At 50.4% G+C, this 16,889-nt stretch overlaps 1 protein-coding gene across 5 annotated transcripts in view; it reads left to right on the top strand.

The window, feature by feature from the left end:
• The window catches only part of LOC140424766 (guanylate kinase-like), a 61,823-nt gene that overhangs the window by 43,961 nt on the left and 973 nt on the right, over positions 1-16,889 (top strand). For all 5 annotated transcript variants that reach the window (XM_072508151.1, XM_072508150.1, XM_072508154.1 and 2 more), the window contains 3 exons: positions 7,629-7,767; positions 15,307-15,391; positions 15,710-15,795. In XM_072508151.1, the coding sequence (XP_072364252.1) occupies positions 7,629-7,767; positions 15,307-15,391; positions 15,710-15,795 (310 nt within the window). The remainder of the gene's footprint in view (positions 1-7,628; positions 7,768-15,306; positions 15,392-15,709; positions 15,796-16,889) is intronic.

The raw sequence follows: 16,889 nt of genomic DNA on the forward strand, positions 1-16,889 counted from the left end.
TCAAGGAATGCACTGCCTGAATGCGGTGGAGGCAGGCTCGAGGGATGCACTGGCTGAATGCGGTGGAGGCAGGCTCGAGGGATGCACTGCCTGAATGCGGTGGAGGCAGGCTCCAGGATTGCGCTGGCTGAATGCGGTGGAGGCAGGCTCGAGGATTGCACTGGCTGAATGCGGTGGAGGCAGGCTCGAGGATTGCACTGCCTGAATGCAGTGGAGGCAGGCTCAAGGAATGCACTGCCTGAATGCGGTGGAGGCAGGCTCGAGGATTGCACTGCCTGAATGCCGTGGAGGCAGGCTCGAGGATTGCATTGCCTGAATGCAGTGGAGGCAGGCTCGAGGATTGCACTGCCTGAATGCGGTGGAGGCAGGCTCGAGGATTGCACTGCCTGAATGCGGTGGAGGCAGGCTCAATGAATGCACTGGCTGAATGCGGTGGAGGCAGGCTCGAGGGATGCACTGCCTGAATGCGGTGGAGGCAGGCTCGAGGATTGCACTGCCTGAATGCGGTGGAGGCAGGCTCCAGGATTGCACTGGCTGAATGCGGTGGAGGCAGGCTCGAGGGATGCACTGCCTGAATGCGGTGGAGGCAGGCTCGAGGGATGCACTGCCTGAATGCGGTGGAGGCAGGCTCGAGGGATGCACTGCCTGAATGTGGTGGAGGCAGGCTCGAGGGATGCACTGCCTGAATGCGGTGGAGGCAGGCTCGAGGATTGCATTGCCTGAATGCGGTGGAGGCAGGCTCAAGGAATGCACTGCCTGAATGCGGTGGAGGCAGGCTCAAGGATTGCACTGGCTGAATGTGGTGGAGGCAGGCTCGAGGATTGCACTGGCTGAATGTGGTGGAGGCAGGCTCGAGGATTGCACTGGCTGAATGCGGTGGAGGCAGGCTCGAGGGATGCACTGGCTGAATGCGGTGGAGGCAGGCTCAAGGAATGCACTGCCTGAATGCGGTGGAGGCAGGCTCGAGGGATGCACTGCCTGAATGCGGTGGAGGCAGGCTCGAGGATTGCACTGGCTGAATGCGGTGGAGGCAGTCTCAAGGAATGCACTGGCTGAATGCGGTGGAGGCAGGCTCGAGGGATGCACTGCCTGAATGCGGTGGAGGCAGGCTCGAGGATTGCACTGCCTGAATGCCGTGGAGGCAGGCTCGAGGATTGCATTGCCTGAATGCAGTGGAGGCAGGCTCGAGGATTGCACTGCCTGAATGCGGTGGAGGCAGGCTCGAGGATTGCACTGCCTGAATGCGGTGGAGGCAGGCTCAAGGAATGCACTGGCTGAATGCGGTGGAGGCAGGCTCGAGGGATGCACTGCCTGAATGCGGTGGAGGCAGGCTCGAGGATTGCACTGCCTGAATGCGGTGGAGGCAGGCTCCAGGATTGCACTGGCTGAATGCGGTGGAGGCAGGCTCGAGGGATGCACTGCCTGAATGCGGTGGAGGCAGGCTCGAGGGATGCACTGCCTGAATGCGGTGGAGGCAGGCTCGAGGGATGCACTGCCTGAATGCGGTGGAGGCAGGCTCGAGGGATGCACTGCCTGAATGCGGTGGAGGCAGGCTCGAGGATTGCATTGCCTGAATGCGGTGGAGGCAGGCTCAAGGAATGCACTGCCTGAATGCGGTGGAGGCAGGCTCAAGGATTGCACTGGCTGAATGTGGTGGAGGCAGGCTCAAGGATTGCACTGGCTGAATGCGGTGGAGGCAGGCTCGAGGGATGCACTGGCTGAATGCGGTGGAGGCAGGCTCGAGGGATGCACTGCCTGAATGCGGTGGAGGCAGGCTCTAGGGATGCACTGCCTGAATGCGGTGGAGGCAGGCTCAAGGAATGCACTGGCTGAATGCGGTGAAGGCAGGCTCGAGGATTGCATTGCCTGAATGCGGTGGAGGCAGGCTCAAGGAATGCACTGCCTGAATGCGGTGGAGGCAGGCTCAAGGAATGCACTGCCTGAATGCGGTGGAGGCAGGCTCAAGGAATGCACTGCCTGAATGCGGTGGAGGCAGGCTCGAGGGATGCACTGGCTGAATGTGGTGGAGGCGGGCTCGAGGATTGCACTGGCTGAATGCGGTGGAGGCAGGCTCCAGGATTGCACTGGCTGAATGCGGTGGAGGCAGGCTCGAGGATTGCACTGGCTGAATGTGGTGGAGGCAGGCTCGAGGATTGCACTGCCTGAATGCAGTGGAGGCAGGCTCAAGGAATGCACTGCCTGAATGCGGTGGAGGCAGGCTCGAGGGATGCACTGGCTGAATGCGGTGGAGGCAGGCTCGAGGGATGCACTGCCTGAATGCGGTGGAGGCAGGCTCACAGAATGCACTGGCTGAATGCGGTGGAGGCAGGCTCGAGGGATGCACTGCCTGAATGCGGTGGAGGCAGGCTCGAGGATTGCACTGCCTGAATGCGGTGGAGGCATGCTCAAGGAATGCACTGCCTGAATGCGGTGGAGGCAGGCTCGAGGGATGCACTGCCTGAATGCGGTGGAGGCAGGCTCGAGGATTGCACTGCCTGAATGCGGTGGAGGCAGGCTCCAGGATTGCACTGGCTGAATGCGGTGGAGGCAGGCTCGAGGGATGCACTGCCTGAATGCGGTGGAGGCAGGCTCGAGGGATGCACTGCCTGAATGCGGTGGAGGCAGGCTCGAGTGATGCACTGCCTGAATGCGGTGGAGGCAGGCTCGAGGGATGCACTGCCTGAATGCGGTGGAGGCAGGCTCGAGGATTGCATTGCCTGAATGCGGTGGAGGCAGGCTCAAGGAATGCACTGCCTGAATGCGGTGGAGGCAGGCTCAAGGATTGCACTGGCTGAATGTGGTGGAGGCAGGCTCAAGGATTGCACTGGCTGAATGCGGTGGAGGCAGGCTCGAGGGATGCACTGGCTGAATGCGGTGGAGGCAGGCTCGAGGGATGCACTGCCTGAATGCGGTGGAGGCAGGCTCAAGGGATGCACTGCCTGAATGCGGTGGAGGCAGGCTCAAGGAATGCACTGGCTGAATGCGGTGAAGGCAGGCTCGAGGATTGCATTGCCTGAATGCGGTGGAGGCAGGCTCAAGGAATGCACTGCCTGAATGCGGTGGAGGCAGGCTCAAGGAATGCACTGCCTGAATGCGGTGGAGGCAGGCTCAAGGAATGCACTGCCTGAATGCGGTGGAGGCAGGCTCGAGGGATGCACTGGCTGAATGTGGTGGAGGCGGGCTCGAGGATTGCACTGGCTGAATGCGGTGGAGGCAGGCTCCAGGATTGCACTGGCTGAATGCGGTGGAGGCAGGCTCGAGGATTGCACTGGCTGAATGTGGTGGAGGCAGGCTCGAGGATTGCACTGCCTGAATGCAGTGGAGGCAGGCTCAAGGAATGCACTGCCTGAATGCGGTGGAGGCAGGCTCGAGGGATGCACTGGCTGAATGCGGTGGAGGCAGGCTCGAGGGATGCACTGCCTGAATGCGGTGGAGGCAGGCTCCAGGATTGCGCTGGCTGAATGCGGTGGAGGCAGGCTCGAGGATTGCACTGGCTGAATGCGGTGGAGGCAGGCTCGAGGATTGCACTGCCTGAATGCAGTGGAGGCAGGCTCAAGGAATGCACTGCCTGAATGCGGTGGAGGCAGGCTCGAGGATTGCACTGCCTGAATGCCGTGGAGGCAGGCTCGAGGATTGCATTGCCTGAATGCAGTGGAGGCAGGCTCGAGGATTGCACTGCCTGAATGCGGTGGAGGCAGGCTCGAGGATTGCACTGCCTGAATGCGGTGGAGGCAGGCTCAATGAATGCACTGGCTGAATGCGGTGGAGGCAGGCTCGAGGGATGCACTGCCTGAATGCGGTGGAGGCAGGCTCGAGGATTGCACTGCCTGAATGCGGTGGAGGCAGGCTCCAGGATTGCACTGGCTGAATGCGGTGGAGGCAGGCTCGAGGGATGCACTGCCTGAATGCGGTGGAGGCAGGCTCGAGGGATGCACTGCCTGAATGCGGTGGAGGCAGGCTCGAGGGATGCACTGCCTGAATGTGGTGGAGGCAGGCTCGAGGGATGCACTGCCTGAATGCGGTGGAGGCAGGCTCGAGGATTGCATTGCCTGAATGCGGTGGAGGCAGGCTCAAGGAATGCACTGCCTGAATGCGGTGGAGGCAGGCTCAAGGATTGCACTGGCTGAATGTGGTGGAGGCAGGCTCGAGGATTGCACTGGCTGAATGTGGTGGAGGCAGGCTCGAGGATTGCACTGGCTGAATGCGGTGGAGGCAGGCTCGAGGGATGCACTGGCTGAATGCGGTGGAGGCAGGCTCAAGGAATGCACTGCCTGAATGCGGTGGAGGCAGGCTCGAGGGATGCACTGCCTGAATGCGGTGGAGGCAGGCTCGAGGATTGCACTGGCTGAATGCGGTGGAGGCAGTCTCAAGGAATGCACTGGCTGAATGCGGTGGAGGCAGGCTCGAGGGATGCACTGCCTGAATGCGGTGGAGGCAGGCTCGAGGATTGCACTGCCTGAATGCCGTGGAGGCAGGCTCGAGGATTGCATTGCCTGAATGCAGTGGAGGCAGGCTCGAGGATTGCACTGCCTGAATGCGGTGGAGGCAGGCTCGAGGATTGCACTGCTGAATGCGGTGGAGGCAGGCTCAAGGAATGCACTGGCTGAATGCGGTGGAGGCAGGCTCGAGGGATGCACTGCCTGAATGCGGTGGAGGCAGGCTCGAGGATTGCACTGCCTGAATGCGGTGGAGGCAGGCTCCAGGATTGCACTGGCTGAATGCGGTGGAGGCAGGCTCGAGGGATGCACTGCCTGAATGCGGTGGAGGCAGGCTCGAGGGATGCACTGCCTGAATGCGGTGGAGGCAGGCTCGAGGGATGCACTGCCTGAATGCGGTGGAGGCAGGCTCGAGGGATGCACTGCCTGAATGCGGTGGAGGCAGGCTCGAGGATTGCATTGCCTGAATGCGGTGGAGGCAGGCTCAAGGAATGCACTGCCTGAATGCGGTGGAGGCAGGCTCAAGGATTGCACTGGCTGAATGTGGTGGAGGCAGGCTCAAGGATTGCACTGGCTGAATGCGGTGGAGGCAGGCTCGAGGGATGCACTGGCTGAATGCGGTGGAGGCAGGCTCGAGGGATGCACTGCCTGAATGCGGTGGAGGCAGGCTCAAGGGATGCACTGCCTGAATGCGGTGGAGGCAGGCTCAAGGAATGCACTGGCTGAATGCGGTGAAGGCAGGCTCGAGGATTGCATTGCCTGAATGCGGTGGAGGCAGGCTCAAGGAATGCACTGCCTGAATGCGGTGGAGGCAGGCTCAAGGAATGCACTGCCTGAATGCGGTGGAGGCAGGCTCAAGGAATGCACTGCCTGAATGCGGTGGAGGCAGGCTCGAGGGATGCACTGGCTGAATGTGGTGGAGGCGGGCTCGAGGATTGCACTGGCTGAATGCGGTGGAGGCAGGCTCCAGGATTGCACTGGCTGAATGCGGTGGAGGCAGGCTCGAGGATTGCACTGGCTGAATGTGGTGGAGGCAGGCTCGAGGATTGCACTGCCTGAATGCAGTGGAGGCAGGCTCAAGGAATGCACTGCCTGAATGCGGTGGAGGCAGGCTCGAGGGATGCACTGGCTGAATGCGGTGGAGGCAGGCTCGAGGGATGCACTGCCTGAATGCGGTGGAGGCAGGCTCACAGAATGCACTGGCTGAATGCGGTGGAGGCAGGCTCGAGGGATGCACTGCCTGAATGCGGTGGAGGCAGGCTCGAGGATTGCACTGCCTGAATGCGGTGGAGGCATGCTCAAGGAATGCACTGCCTGAATGCGGTGGAGGCAGGCTCGAGGGATGCACTGCCTGAATGCGGTGGAGGCAGGCTCGAGGATTGCATTGCCTGAATGCGGTGGAGGCAGGCTCCAGGATTGCACTGGCTGAATGTGGTGGAGGCAGGCTCCAGGATTGCACTGGCTGAATGCGGTGGAGGCAGGCTCCAGGATTGCACTGGCTGAATGCGGTGGAGGCAGGCTCCAGGATTGCACTGCCTGAATGCGGTGGAGAGACAATGGGTTGCGTGGCTATAATGATTAGTGCCTCGATCTTTTGGGAGAGAGTTCCAGATTTCCACGACTGAAGAAGTGCTTCCTGACGTCACTGCTGAACTTTAAGGTGATGCCTCCTTTCTCTGCACTCTCTTTCAGCCCCAATCCTCCAATCAGGCAACAGGTTTCTTCTTTCTATTCTTTCTACGAGAATGTTGCCAGGGTTGGAAAAGTTTAGCTACAGGGGAAGGTTGGATAGGTTGGGGTTATTTTCCTTAGACCAAAGAAGGCTGAGGAGTGACTTGATTGAGGTGTACAAAATTATGAGGGCAAGAGATGGGGTGGACAGGATAACATTGTTTCTCTTGGTGGAGAATTCTAGAACCAGGGGACACAGATTCAAGATAAGTGGCAGAAAGTGTAGAGGGGACATGAGGAAGAATGTGCAGAGGGCAGCGGGAGTCTGGAATTCGCTGCCCGAGTTGGTGGTGGAGGCAGAGAAACTAAACTCTTTTAAAAGGTACCTGGATCTGCACCTTAAGTGCTGTAAGCTACAGGGCTATGTACCGGGTGGGGATTAGAAAGGGCACCTGAGTGTCCTTGGGCTGGCATGGACAAGATGAGCCGAATGGCCTCCTTCTGTGTTGTAACTTTGCTATGATTCTATATTATCCAACTATAATCCCCATGTCATTTTAAACAAAGTCTATTCAACTGTCCTTGCATTTATTTTAAATCATTCTCATAAATTTCCATGTTTTGGCCTCGTGTTGTAACTGGCAAACCTACAGGCACTCTGGCTTTTTCTCTGGGAAAGATTTCAGCATGAGGCCTGGGGTGGCATGGTAGCACAGTGGTTAGCACTGTTGCTTCGCAGTGCCAGTTCGATTCCTGGCTTGGGTCACTGCCTGTGCGGAGCCTGCACATTCTACCTGGGTCTGTGGGTTTCCTCCGGGTGCTCCGGTTTCCTCCCACAAGTCCCGAAAGATGCGCTGTTAGGTAATTTGGACATTCTGAATTCTCCCTCAGCGTACAGTTCTGGTCACCGCATTATCGGAAGGACGTGGAGGCTTTGGAGCGGGTGCAGAGGAGATTTACCAGGATGTTGCTTGGTATGGAGGGACAATCTTATGAGGAAAGGCTGAGGGACTTGAGGTTGTTTTCGTTGGAGAGAAGAAGGTTAAGAGGAGACTTAATAGAGGCATACAAAATGATCAGGGGGTTAGATAGGGTGGACAGTGAGAGCCTTCTCCCGGAAATGGATATGGCTGGCACGAGGGGACATAACTTTAAACTGAGGGGTAATAGATATAGGACAGAGGTCAGAGGTAGGTTCTTTACGCAAAGAGTAGTGAGGCCGTGGAATGCCGTACCTGCTACAGTAGTGAACTCGCCAACATTGAGGGCATTTAAAAGTTTATTGGATAAGCATATGGATGATAATGGCATAGTGTAGGTTAGATGGCTTTTGTTTTGGTGCAACATCGTGGGCCGAAGGGCCTGTACTGCGCTGTATCGTTCTATGTATGTACCCGAACAGGCACCAGAATGTGGCGACTAGGGGCTTTTCACAGTAACATCATTGCAGTGTTAATGTAAGCTTACTTGTGACGATAAGGATTATTATTAAAATTATTAATTGACTTGTTTTACTTCCAGTAAAGCAGCGGTCCATGAGGTACAAGCCAGGAACCAAATCTGTATTCTTGACATTGACATGCAGGGCGTGAGGAATATCAAGAAAACGGACCTGTGTCCAATTTACCTTTCCATTCAGCCACCGTCGTTTGAAATTCTTGTAAGTACAGTGCCACTTAGCACTGACACCAAACTGCATTACCATTGGGCTGCAGGGTATTGGGGGGGGGGGGGGTACTTTACATGAAGGCTATTACATGAAGAGAAATGGAATGGTATGACGTGTCCCTTATTTTAAAGAAACACTCCTTGAGCAGCATCATAAATATCATATCCACGGCTGTTCCTATCGTACTTCTAAAGTGGCACTGGCTTGGGGCTGGTTATGATGAAAAAAATTCAACTATGTTGTTGCTACTTCAGACAAAAGAGAAGTAGATCTTGTAAAGTTTTATATTTTAATAAAAAAGGTTACAGAATTCATGAAAATGTTTTGCTTTATTTGACATCAAGTTCACATTTGGCTTAACCTTAATTTAAAGGTTAAATTAACTTCCACCCATAAACAATATTTTTAATCATAGTACAAAGGATTGGGTGTATTTGGTCAACACTGTAGGATTATTTTCAGGTGTTAAGAAAAGCACTTCTCCGTTGAAGAAATTTAGAGAAGACATGACCGACAGTTAAGGAGATATTTCCTATTTCTCAACCAAGATATATTCCACTGAGGAAGAAAAACTCCACCATGGATGCTGCATCCTTCTGGGAAACGAAGGAAGTTAAGGGTGATATGAAATTGAAAGAAAAGGGGTACAGTGCTGTGAAAATTAGTGGTATTGCGCAGGTCAAGGAGACACAGCCTGAGTGAGAGAGATACAGACCGAGTGAGAATTTGGTAGTTTGGTGCAGTGAGGTAACCAGGAAAGGTAAGTGGTTAATCTAATTTTGCTGTTTTTCAGTTAAAAGTGCAGTGTAGATTAGTGTCTGATTGGCTGAAGCTGCCCCCACCCTAATTGCTGAGAGGCAGTTATCTGGCAGTCACCTGAGGCCTGTTAAGGGGCACAAAGGTACACATTGTATTCTTCACTTTGAAGTTTTAGTGTGAGTCATCCTAAAGTCTATAAAAGACAGACAGAAAGCGCTCTTAGTAAGCATTGCGCAGGTCAAGGAGACACAGCCTGAGTGAGTGAGACACAGACAGAGTGAGAATTTGGTAATTTGGTGCAGTGAGGTAATTCGGTGAAGAGTGGGAGAAGGTGCTTTTTCCCTACTGTTTTGTTCTCTCTCTTCGGGCCTAATTTCGGGAGCCGTTCGGAGGAGGAGGAGCAGTCTCTGTGAGTATAAAAACCTAACGGTAACTTCCTGTTTTCCAGTTTTTTCCCCAAAAGTGACGTCAGAGGGAAGCTGTGATCTGATTGGTTGATAGCAAATCTGCCCCAAATTTAAAAAAAAACACAGCTATACTCGTAAACTTAAATTAAACTAATTAATTAATTAGTGATGGCTGGTCAGGTGATGTGCTTGAGCTGCTTGATGTGGGAGCTGGCAGATCCCATTGCAAGCTGCAGCGACCACATCTGCAGTAAGTGTTGGCTGCTCGAAGAGCTCCGGCTCAGAGTTGATGAGCTGGAGTCTGAGCTTCAAACACTGTGGCACATCCGGGAGGGGGAGACTTACCTGGACACTGTTTCAGGAGGTAGTCACACCTGTCAGAGTAAGTAGTTTAAATCCTGCCAGTGGCCAGGGACAGCAGGGTGTGACTGCAAGTCAGGCAGGTAAAGGGAACCAGCAGTCAGGAACTCGGGAGCCTCAGCCCTTGACTCTGTCCAACAGGTATGAGGCACTTGCTCCCTGTGTGGATGGCGAACAGGGCTGTAGGAAGGATGAGTCAGCTGACCAAGGCACCATGGTTCAGCAGGCCATTCAAGGGGAGGGAGTAAATAGGCAAGTTGTAGTTGTAGGGGATTCTATTATCAGGGGGATAGATAGTATCCTTTTGTGAGCAGGATAAAGAGTCCCGCATGGTATGTTGCCTGCCCGGTGCTAGGGTGCGGGACATCTCTGACCGGCTTGAAAGGATACTGGAGAGGGAGGGGGAGGATCCAGTTGTTGTGGTCCATGTCGGTACCAACAACATAGGCAGGTCTAGGAAAGAGGACCTGTTTAGAGATTATAAAGAGCTAGGATTCAAATTAAAAAAAAAAAAAAAAAACAGGTCCTCAAGGGTCATAATCTCCGTATTACTGCCCGAGCCACGTGCAAATTGGCATAGGGAGGCAAGAATAAGGGAAGTTAACACGTGGCTGAAAGAGTGGTGTGGGAAAGAGGGGTTCCTTTTCATGGGACACTGGCATCAGTTTTGGGACAGGGGGGACCTATACCGTTGGGATGGTCTCCACCTGAACCGAGCTGGGACCAGTGTTCTGGCGAAAAGAGTAAACAGGGTGGTCAATAGGACTTTAAACTATTGGGGGGGGAAGGGAAAGTCAGGGAACCAAGAGGTGAAGTAATCAGTGGGAAGTGTAGCTGCTTAGGAATACAAAAAAGCACGAAAAGACAAAACTCAGGAGAGGTTACGATAGTCCCCATCCCACAAAATATGACTGTGTATGGAAAGGCTCAGTAAACCAAGGTCCACCACACTAAGAAAACAAAAAGGGACGGTCAATAGAGAATTAAAGGTGCTATATTTAAATGCGCGCAGTGTACGGAACAAGGTAGATGAGCTTGTGGCCCAGATTGTGACTGGCAGGTATGCTGTGGTAGGCATCACAGAGACATGGTTGCAGGGGGTTCAGGACTGGCATTTAAACATCCAGGGATTCACAACCTATTGAAAAGACAGAGGTGGGCAGAGGGGGCGGGGTTGCCTTGTTAATTAGGAATGAAATTAAATCAATAGCACTAAATGACATAGGGTCAGATGATGTGGAGTCTGTGTGGGTTGAGTTGAGGAACCACAAAGGCAAAAAAACCATAATGGGAGTTATGTACATGCCTCCTAACAGTGGTCAGGACCGGGGGCACAAAATGCACCACAAAATAGAAAGTGCATGTCAGAAAGGCAAGGTCACAGTGATCATGGGGGACTTCAATATGCAGGTGGACTGGGTAAATAATGCTGCCAGTGGACCCAAGGAAAGGGAATTCATTGAATGTTTACAGGAGGGCTTTTTGGAACAGCTTGTGATGGAGCCCACGAGGGAACAGGCCATTCCGGACTTAGTGTTATGTAATGAGCCAGACTTGATTAAAGATCTTAAAGTAAGGGAGCACTTAGGAGGCAGTGATCATAATATGGTCGAATTCAATCTCCAATTTGAAAGAAAGAAGGTAGAATCAGATGTAAAGGTGTTACAGTTAAATAAAGGTAACTACAGGGGCATGAGGGAGGAACTGACGAAAATCAACTGGGAGCAGAGCCTAGTGGGAAAGACAGTAGAACAGCAATGGCAGGAGTTTCTGGGAGTAATTGAGGACACAGTACAGAGGTTCATCCCAAAGAAAAGAAAGGTTATCAGAGGGGGGATTAGGCAGCCATGGCTGACAAAGGAAGTTAGGGAATGCATCAAAGCAAAAGAGAAAGCCTATAATGTGCAAAGAGTAGTAGGAAGTCAGAAGATTGGGAAGGCTACAAAAACAAACCGAGGATAACAAAGAGAGAAGTAAGGAAAGAGAGGATCAAATATGAAGGTAGGCTAGCCAGTAACGTTAGGAATGATAGTAAAAATTTCTTTAAATACATTAAAAACAAACGGGAGGCAAAAGTGGACATTGGGCCACTCCAAAATGACGCTGGTAATTTTGTGATGGGAGACAAGGAAATAGCTGAGGAACTAAATAAGTACTTTGCGTCAGTCTTCAAAGTAGAAGACATGAGTAATATCCCAACAATTCCGGAGAGTCAGGGGGCAGAGTTGAATATGGTAGTCATCACAAAGGAGAAAGTGCGAGAGAAACTAAGAGATCTAAAAATTGATAAATCTCCGGGCCCAGGTGGGCTACATCCTAGAGTTCTAAAGGAGATAGCTGAAGAAATAGTGGAGGCGTTAGTTATGATCTTTCAAAAGTCACTGGAGTCAGGGAAAGTCCCAGAGGATTGGAAAATCGCTGTTGTAACCCCCCTGTTCAAGAAGGGAACAAGGAAAAAGATGGAAAATTATAGGCCAATTAGCCTAACCTCGGTTGTTGGCACGGTTCTAGAATCCATTGTTAAGGATGAGATTTCTAAATTCTTGGAAGTGCAGGGTCGGATTAGGACAAGACAACATGGATTTAGTAAGGGGAGGCCGTGCCTGACAAACCTGTTAGAGTTCTTTGAAGAGATAACAAATAGGTTAGACCAAGGAGAGCCAATGGATGTTATCTATCTTGACTTCCAAAAGGCCTTTGATAAGGTGCCTCACGGGAGACTGCTGAGTAAAATAAGGGCCCATGGTATTTGAGGCAAGGTACTAACATGGATTGACGATTGGCTGTCAGGCAGAAGGCAGAGAGTTGGAATAAAAGGTTCTTTTTCGGAATGGCAACCGGTGACGAGTGGTGTCCCGCAGGGTTCAGTGTTGGGGCCACAGCTGTTCTCTTTATATATTAACGATCTAGATGACGGGACTGGGGGCATTCTGGCTAAGTTTGCCGATGATACAAAGATAGGTGGAGGGGCAGGTAGTATGGAGGAGGTGGGGAGGCTGCAGAAAGATTCAGACAGTTTAGGAGAGTGGTCCAAGAAATGGCTGATCAAATTCAACGTGGGCAAGTACGAGGTCTTGCACTTTGGAAAAAAGAATAGAGGCATGGACTATTTTCTAAACGGTGACAAAATTCATAATGCTGAAGTGCAAAGGGACTTGGGAGTCCTAGTCCAGGATTCTCTAAAGGTAAACTTGCAGGTTGAGTCCGTAATTAAGAAAGCAAATGCAATGTTGTCATTCATCTCAAGAGGCTTGGAATATAAAAGCAGGGATGTACTTCTGAAGCTTTATAAAGCATTAGTTAGGCCCCATTTAGAATATTGTGAGCAATTTTGGGCCCCACACCTCAGGAAGGACATACTGGCACTGGAGCGGGTCCAGCGGAGATTCACACGGATGATCCCAGGAATGGTAGGCCTAACATACGATGAACGTCTGAGGATCCTGGGATTATATTCATTGGAGTTCAGGAGGTTGAGGGGAGATCTAATAGAAACTTACAAGATAATGAATGGCTTAGATAGGGTGGATGTAGGGAAGGTGTTTCCATTAGCAGGGGAGACTAGGACCCGGGGGCACAGCCTTAGAATAAAAGGGAGTCACTTTAGAACAGAGATGAGGAGAAATTTCTTCAGCCAGAGAATGGTGGGTCTGTGGAATTCATTGCCACAGAGGGCGGTGGAGGCCGGGACGTTGAGTGTCTTTAAGACACAAGTTGATAAATTCTTGATTTCTCGAGGAATTAAGGGCTATGGAGAGAGAGCGGGTAAATGGAGTTGAAATCAGCCATGATTGAATGGTGGAGTGGACTCGATGGGCCGAATGGCCTTACTTCCGCTCCTATGTCTTCTGGTAGGTCCGAGGATTGGGCAAGTTTAGAAACTAGCAAAGGATGACTAAAGAAATAATAGAGGGAGAAATTGGACAATGAGAAAACTAGCAAGAAATATAAAACGGATAAAAAGGAAGAGAGAAGCTATAATAAGGTGAGTGTTGGTTCCTTACAGATTAAGATTGACAAATTGGGGAAATGGCTGTAGCTTTGAACAAGTATTTGTTTTAAAGGAAAAACAATTATTTATGGAATGTGGGCGTCGCTGGCTCGGCCAGCATTTACTGCCCATCCCTAATTGCCCTTCAGAAGGTTGTGGTGAGCTGATTCTTGAATTGCTACAGTCTCTGAGGTGTAGGTACACTCCTTGTGCTGTTAGGGAGGGAGTTTCAGGATTTTGCCCCAGCGACAGCGAAGGAACGGCGATATATTTCCAAGTCAAGGTGGTGAATGATTTAGTGGGCTTGGAAGGTGCTGCCTCGGAACCTTGGCGAGTTACTGCAGTGCATCTTGTAGATGGTACACAAAGCTGCCACTGTTTGTCGGTGGTGGAGGGATTGAATGCTTGTGGATGGGGTGTCAATCAAGGGGGCTGCTTTGTCCTGCATGATGTTGAACTTCTTGAGTGTTGTTGAAGCTGCATTCATCCAAGCAAATGGAGGATATTCCATCACATTCTTGACTTGTGCCTTGTAGGTGGTGGACAGACTTTGGGGGGTCAGGAGGTGGGTTACTCGCCATAGGATTCCTAGCCTTTGACCTGCTGTGGTAGCCACAGTATTAATGTGGCTAGTCCAGTTCAGTTTCTGATCAATGATTACCCCCAGTATGTTGATTGTATCTGCCTTATGGAAAACACAATAAACATCCCGAGATTAGTCAAAATTGGCCACCTAAGTATTCTAATCCCATTTTTTGGGACTTGGCCCATAGCCCTGAATGCTCTGGCATCACAAGTGCACATAGAATGCCTACAGTGCAGGAGGAGGCCATTCGGCCCATCAAGTCTTACTGACCCTCTGAAAGAGCACTCTACCCAGGCCCACGCCCCACCCTATCCCAGTAACCCACCAAACCTTTTGGACATTAGCATGGCCAATCCACCTAACCTGCACATCTTTGGACTGTGGAAGAAACCGGAGTACCCAGAGGAAACCCACTCGGACATGGGGAGAAAGTGCAAACTCCGCACAGTCACCCAAGGCCAGAATTGAACCTGGGTCCCTGATGCTGTGAGGCAGCAGTGGTAACCACTGTGCCGATGTGCTGCCCTGTTCCTAAATGTTCTGAAAGTCTCTGCCTCCACCATCCTTTTCAGGCAGCGAGTTCCAGACTCCCATCACCCTCTGGGTGAAAAAGATTTTCCTCTTACACCCTCTAAACCTCCTGCCCCTTACCTGCCTATATGACTGCTGGTCATTGATCCCTCCACGAAGGGGAACTGTTTCTTTCTGCCTACTCTGTCTATGCCCCTCATAATTTTATACACATGTCCCCACCTCAGTGTGCCCCAAGGAAAACAATCCAAGTCTATCCAATCTTTTTTCATAACTAAAACTTTCCAGCCCAGGCAACATCCTAGTAAATCTCTACACCCTTTCAAGTGCTATCACATCCCTCCTTAATGTGGATTCCAGAGCTGCACATAATACTCTATTAATGCCCCAACCAACATTTTTATACAGTTTCAGCATAACCTCCCTGCTCTTAAACTCTATGCCTCGGCAATAAAGGCAAGTATACCATATGGCTTCTTGATCACTGTATCCATCTGCTCTACTACCTTAAGGGACCAGTGTACATGCACACCAAGATCACTCTGATCCTCGGTGCTTCCCAGGGTCCTGCCGTTTATCATGTATTCCCTTCCCTTGCTTGTCCTGCCCAAGTGCATTACCTCACACTTATCCGGATTGAATTCCATTTGGCACTGATCAGCCCATCTATACCCTCCTGTAAATTATCCAGAAATGGTAAAACTTGGACTTTAATGTTGACTGTACAGGCATTCTGAAACTATTGAAGCTGTCCATACATACAGCTTTGATTTTCAAATTAAGTTCATCATGTAATCCTCCAGTAAGCTTGTCATTTTTCCTCTAAAATGATACCTGGGAAATTGATTGCAACATCGATGTAAACAAAAAAGTTATTCTATAAAATCTGTATTCAGGAACAACGACTGAGACACAGAAAAACGGAAACTGAGGAAAGTTTGCAAAAGAGGTTGTTAGCAGCAAAATTGGACATGGAATTCAGTAAGTATTTGAACAAATATTTTCTGATTTTTTTTTTTTTTTGTTGCATGTTCTTGTACCTATAAAAATCCTATTTAAGTTAGGATGTCGTGTTAGCAGTGTGAATGTTGGGAGCTGGTGCATTACATTTTACCCTGTGCCTATGTTTGAATCGGTTTGTGTGGAATCACTAGCTTTTGGAGCGTAGCTCCTTCATCACGTGAGCTACGCTCCAAAAGCTAGTGATTCCAAACAAACCTGTTGGACGTTAACCTGGTGTTGTAAGACTTCTTACTGTGCCCTGTTAGTGATAAATATTTGTGTATTTCTGTTCTGCAGGTAAAGAACCTGGAATGTTTGATAAAGTGGTAATTAATGATGTTTTAGAAGATGCCTATAATCAGTTGAGATCAGTTCTTATTGAGGTGAGCTAATTGTAGATCAGCCTACACACTTCATCTTTCGTTCGAACAATGATTCATTTGTGCACTGAACTGTTACGTTATTATGAAATGTGGCCATTTACCACCAATGGGAGCAGAAAAATGAACTGATGCTCATCTTTGAAATAATGAAAACATTTGGATACAATCCACATGGTGAATGATGAGTTTGACTTATTCTAGTGTTTGGATCAAAGGTTTTAGGTTCAACCCTATTTTGTGCAAACTGACACGTTGCTGTGCTGGCTGAGAGGGCTGTTGCTGTTGGACTGTCAGTGCTTCAGTGATGTTAACAATCCCATGACACTGTTTAAAGAGAAGCAGGTTCTCCAAAGCGGTGGCAATCCTCTCTCCTAAGAAGTATTATTATCTGGTCCTTTTTTAGGATCTTAGTGAGGGGTGTGAATTGGAGATGATGGTGTTCCATTTTTGTTGATGCTGTTGGTGAATGCAGGGCTTCAACATGCCAAAATAATTAATCCTGAGTCTTTCCAACTTTAATCATTTCATTTTCAGCACTTATAAAGTGGATTTTGTTCTACGAATAGAATACTTTGTGCATTGCAAATATTGTGAACCGTTTGCCTTCTGGGTTCTGGAAGATCTTATTTATGACAATTGCAACCTGGTCAGTGCACTCTGGGCTGGCCAGCCTTAGTGAATAGTTGGCCTTGTGTCAAATTATTGAGAGGGAGATTTTTTTTTATCAGTGAAGCATTCAAGAAGACTGCTGGGGTTGGAATGTGATTTACTGGTACTTGCAATGGGAGGGATAGATCTCTTAAAACAGGTGCTAAAACTCGTGATCTGAAGCATTCACTCCTGGTGCTCAGATCGTTTCTCTCCTGGAAAGATATGTGGAAACTCAAGACTTGACTTATAGGCAGACTATTGGAGAAGGGAAATGGGAGGAATCAGCAATTATGATCTTAAGGGACAGAAGGAGTTTTAAAATTCAAACATGTTGAGGAAAGATTGCGATAGAAAATTCAGTTCCAGTGGGGAAAGAGAGTGATGGAGCTGTGCATGACTTTAACTACTGCCTTTAGGAAAAGACAATAAGGGCCTGAAACTGA

This window comes from Scyliorhinus torazame, chromosome 6, assembly GCF_047496885.1.
Source record: "Scyliorhinus torazame isolate Kashiwa2021f chromosome 6, sScyTor2.1, whole genome shotgun sequence".
NCBI lineage: Eukaryota > Metazoa > Chordata > Chondrichthyes > Carcharhiniformes > Scyliorhinidae > Scyliorhinus > Scyliorhinus torazame.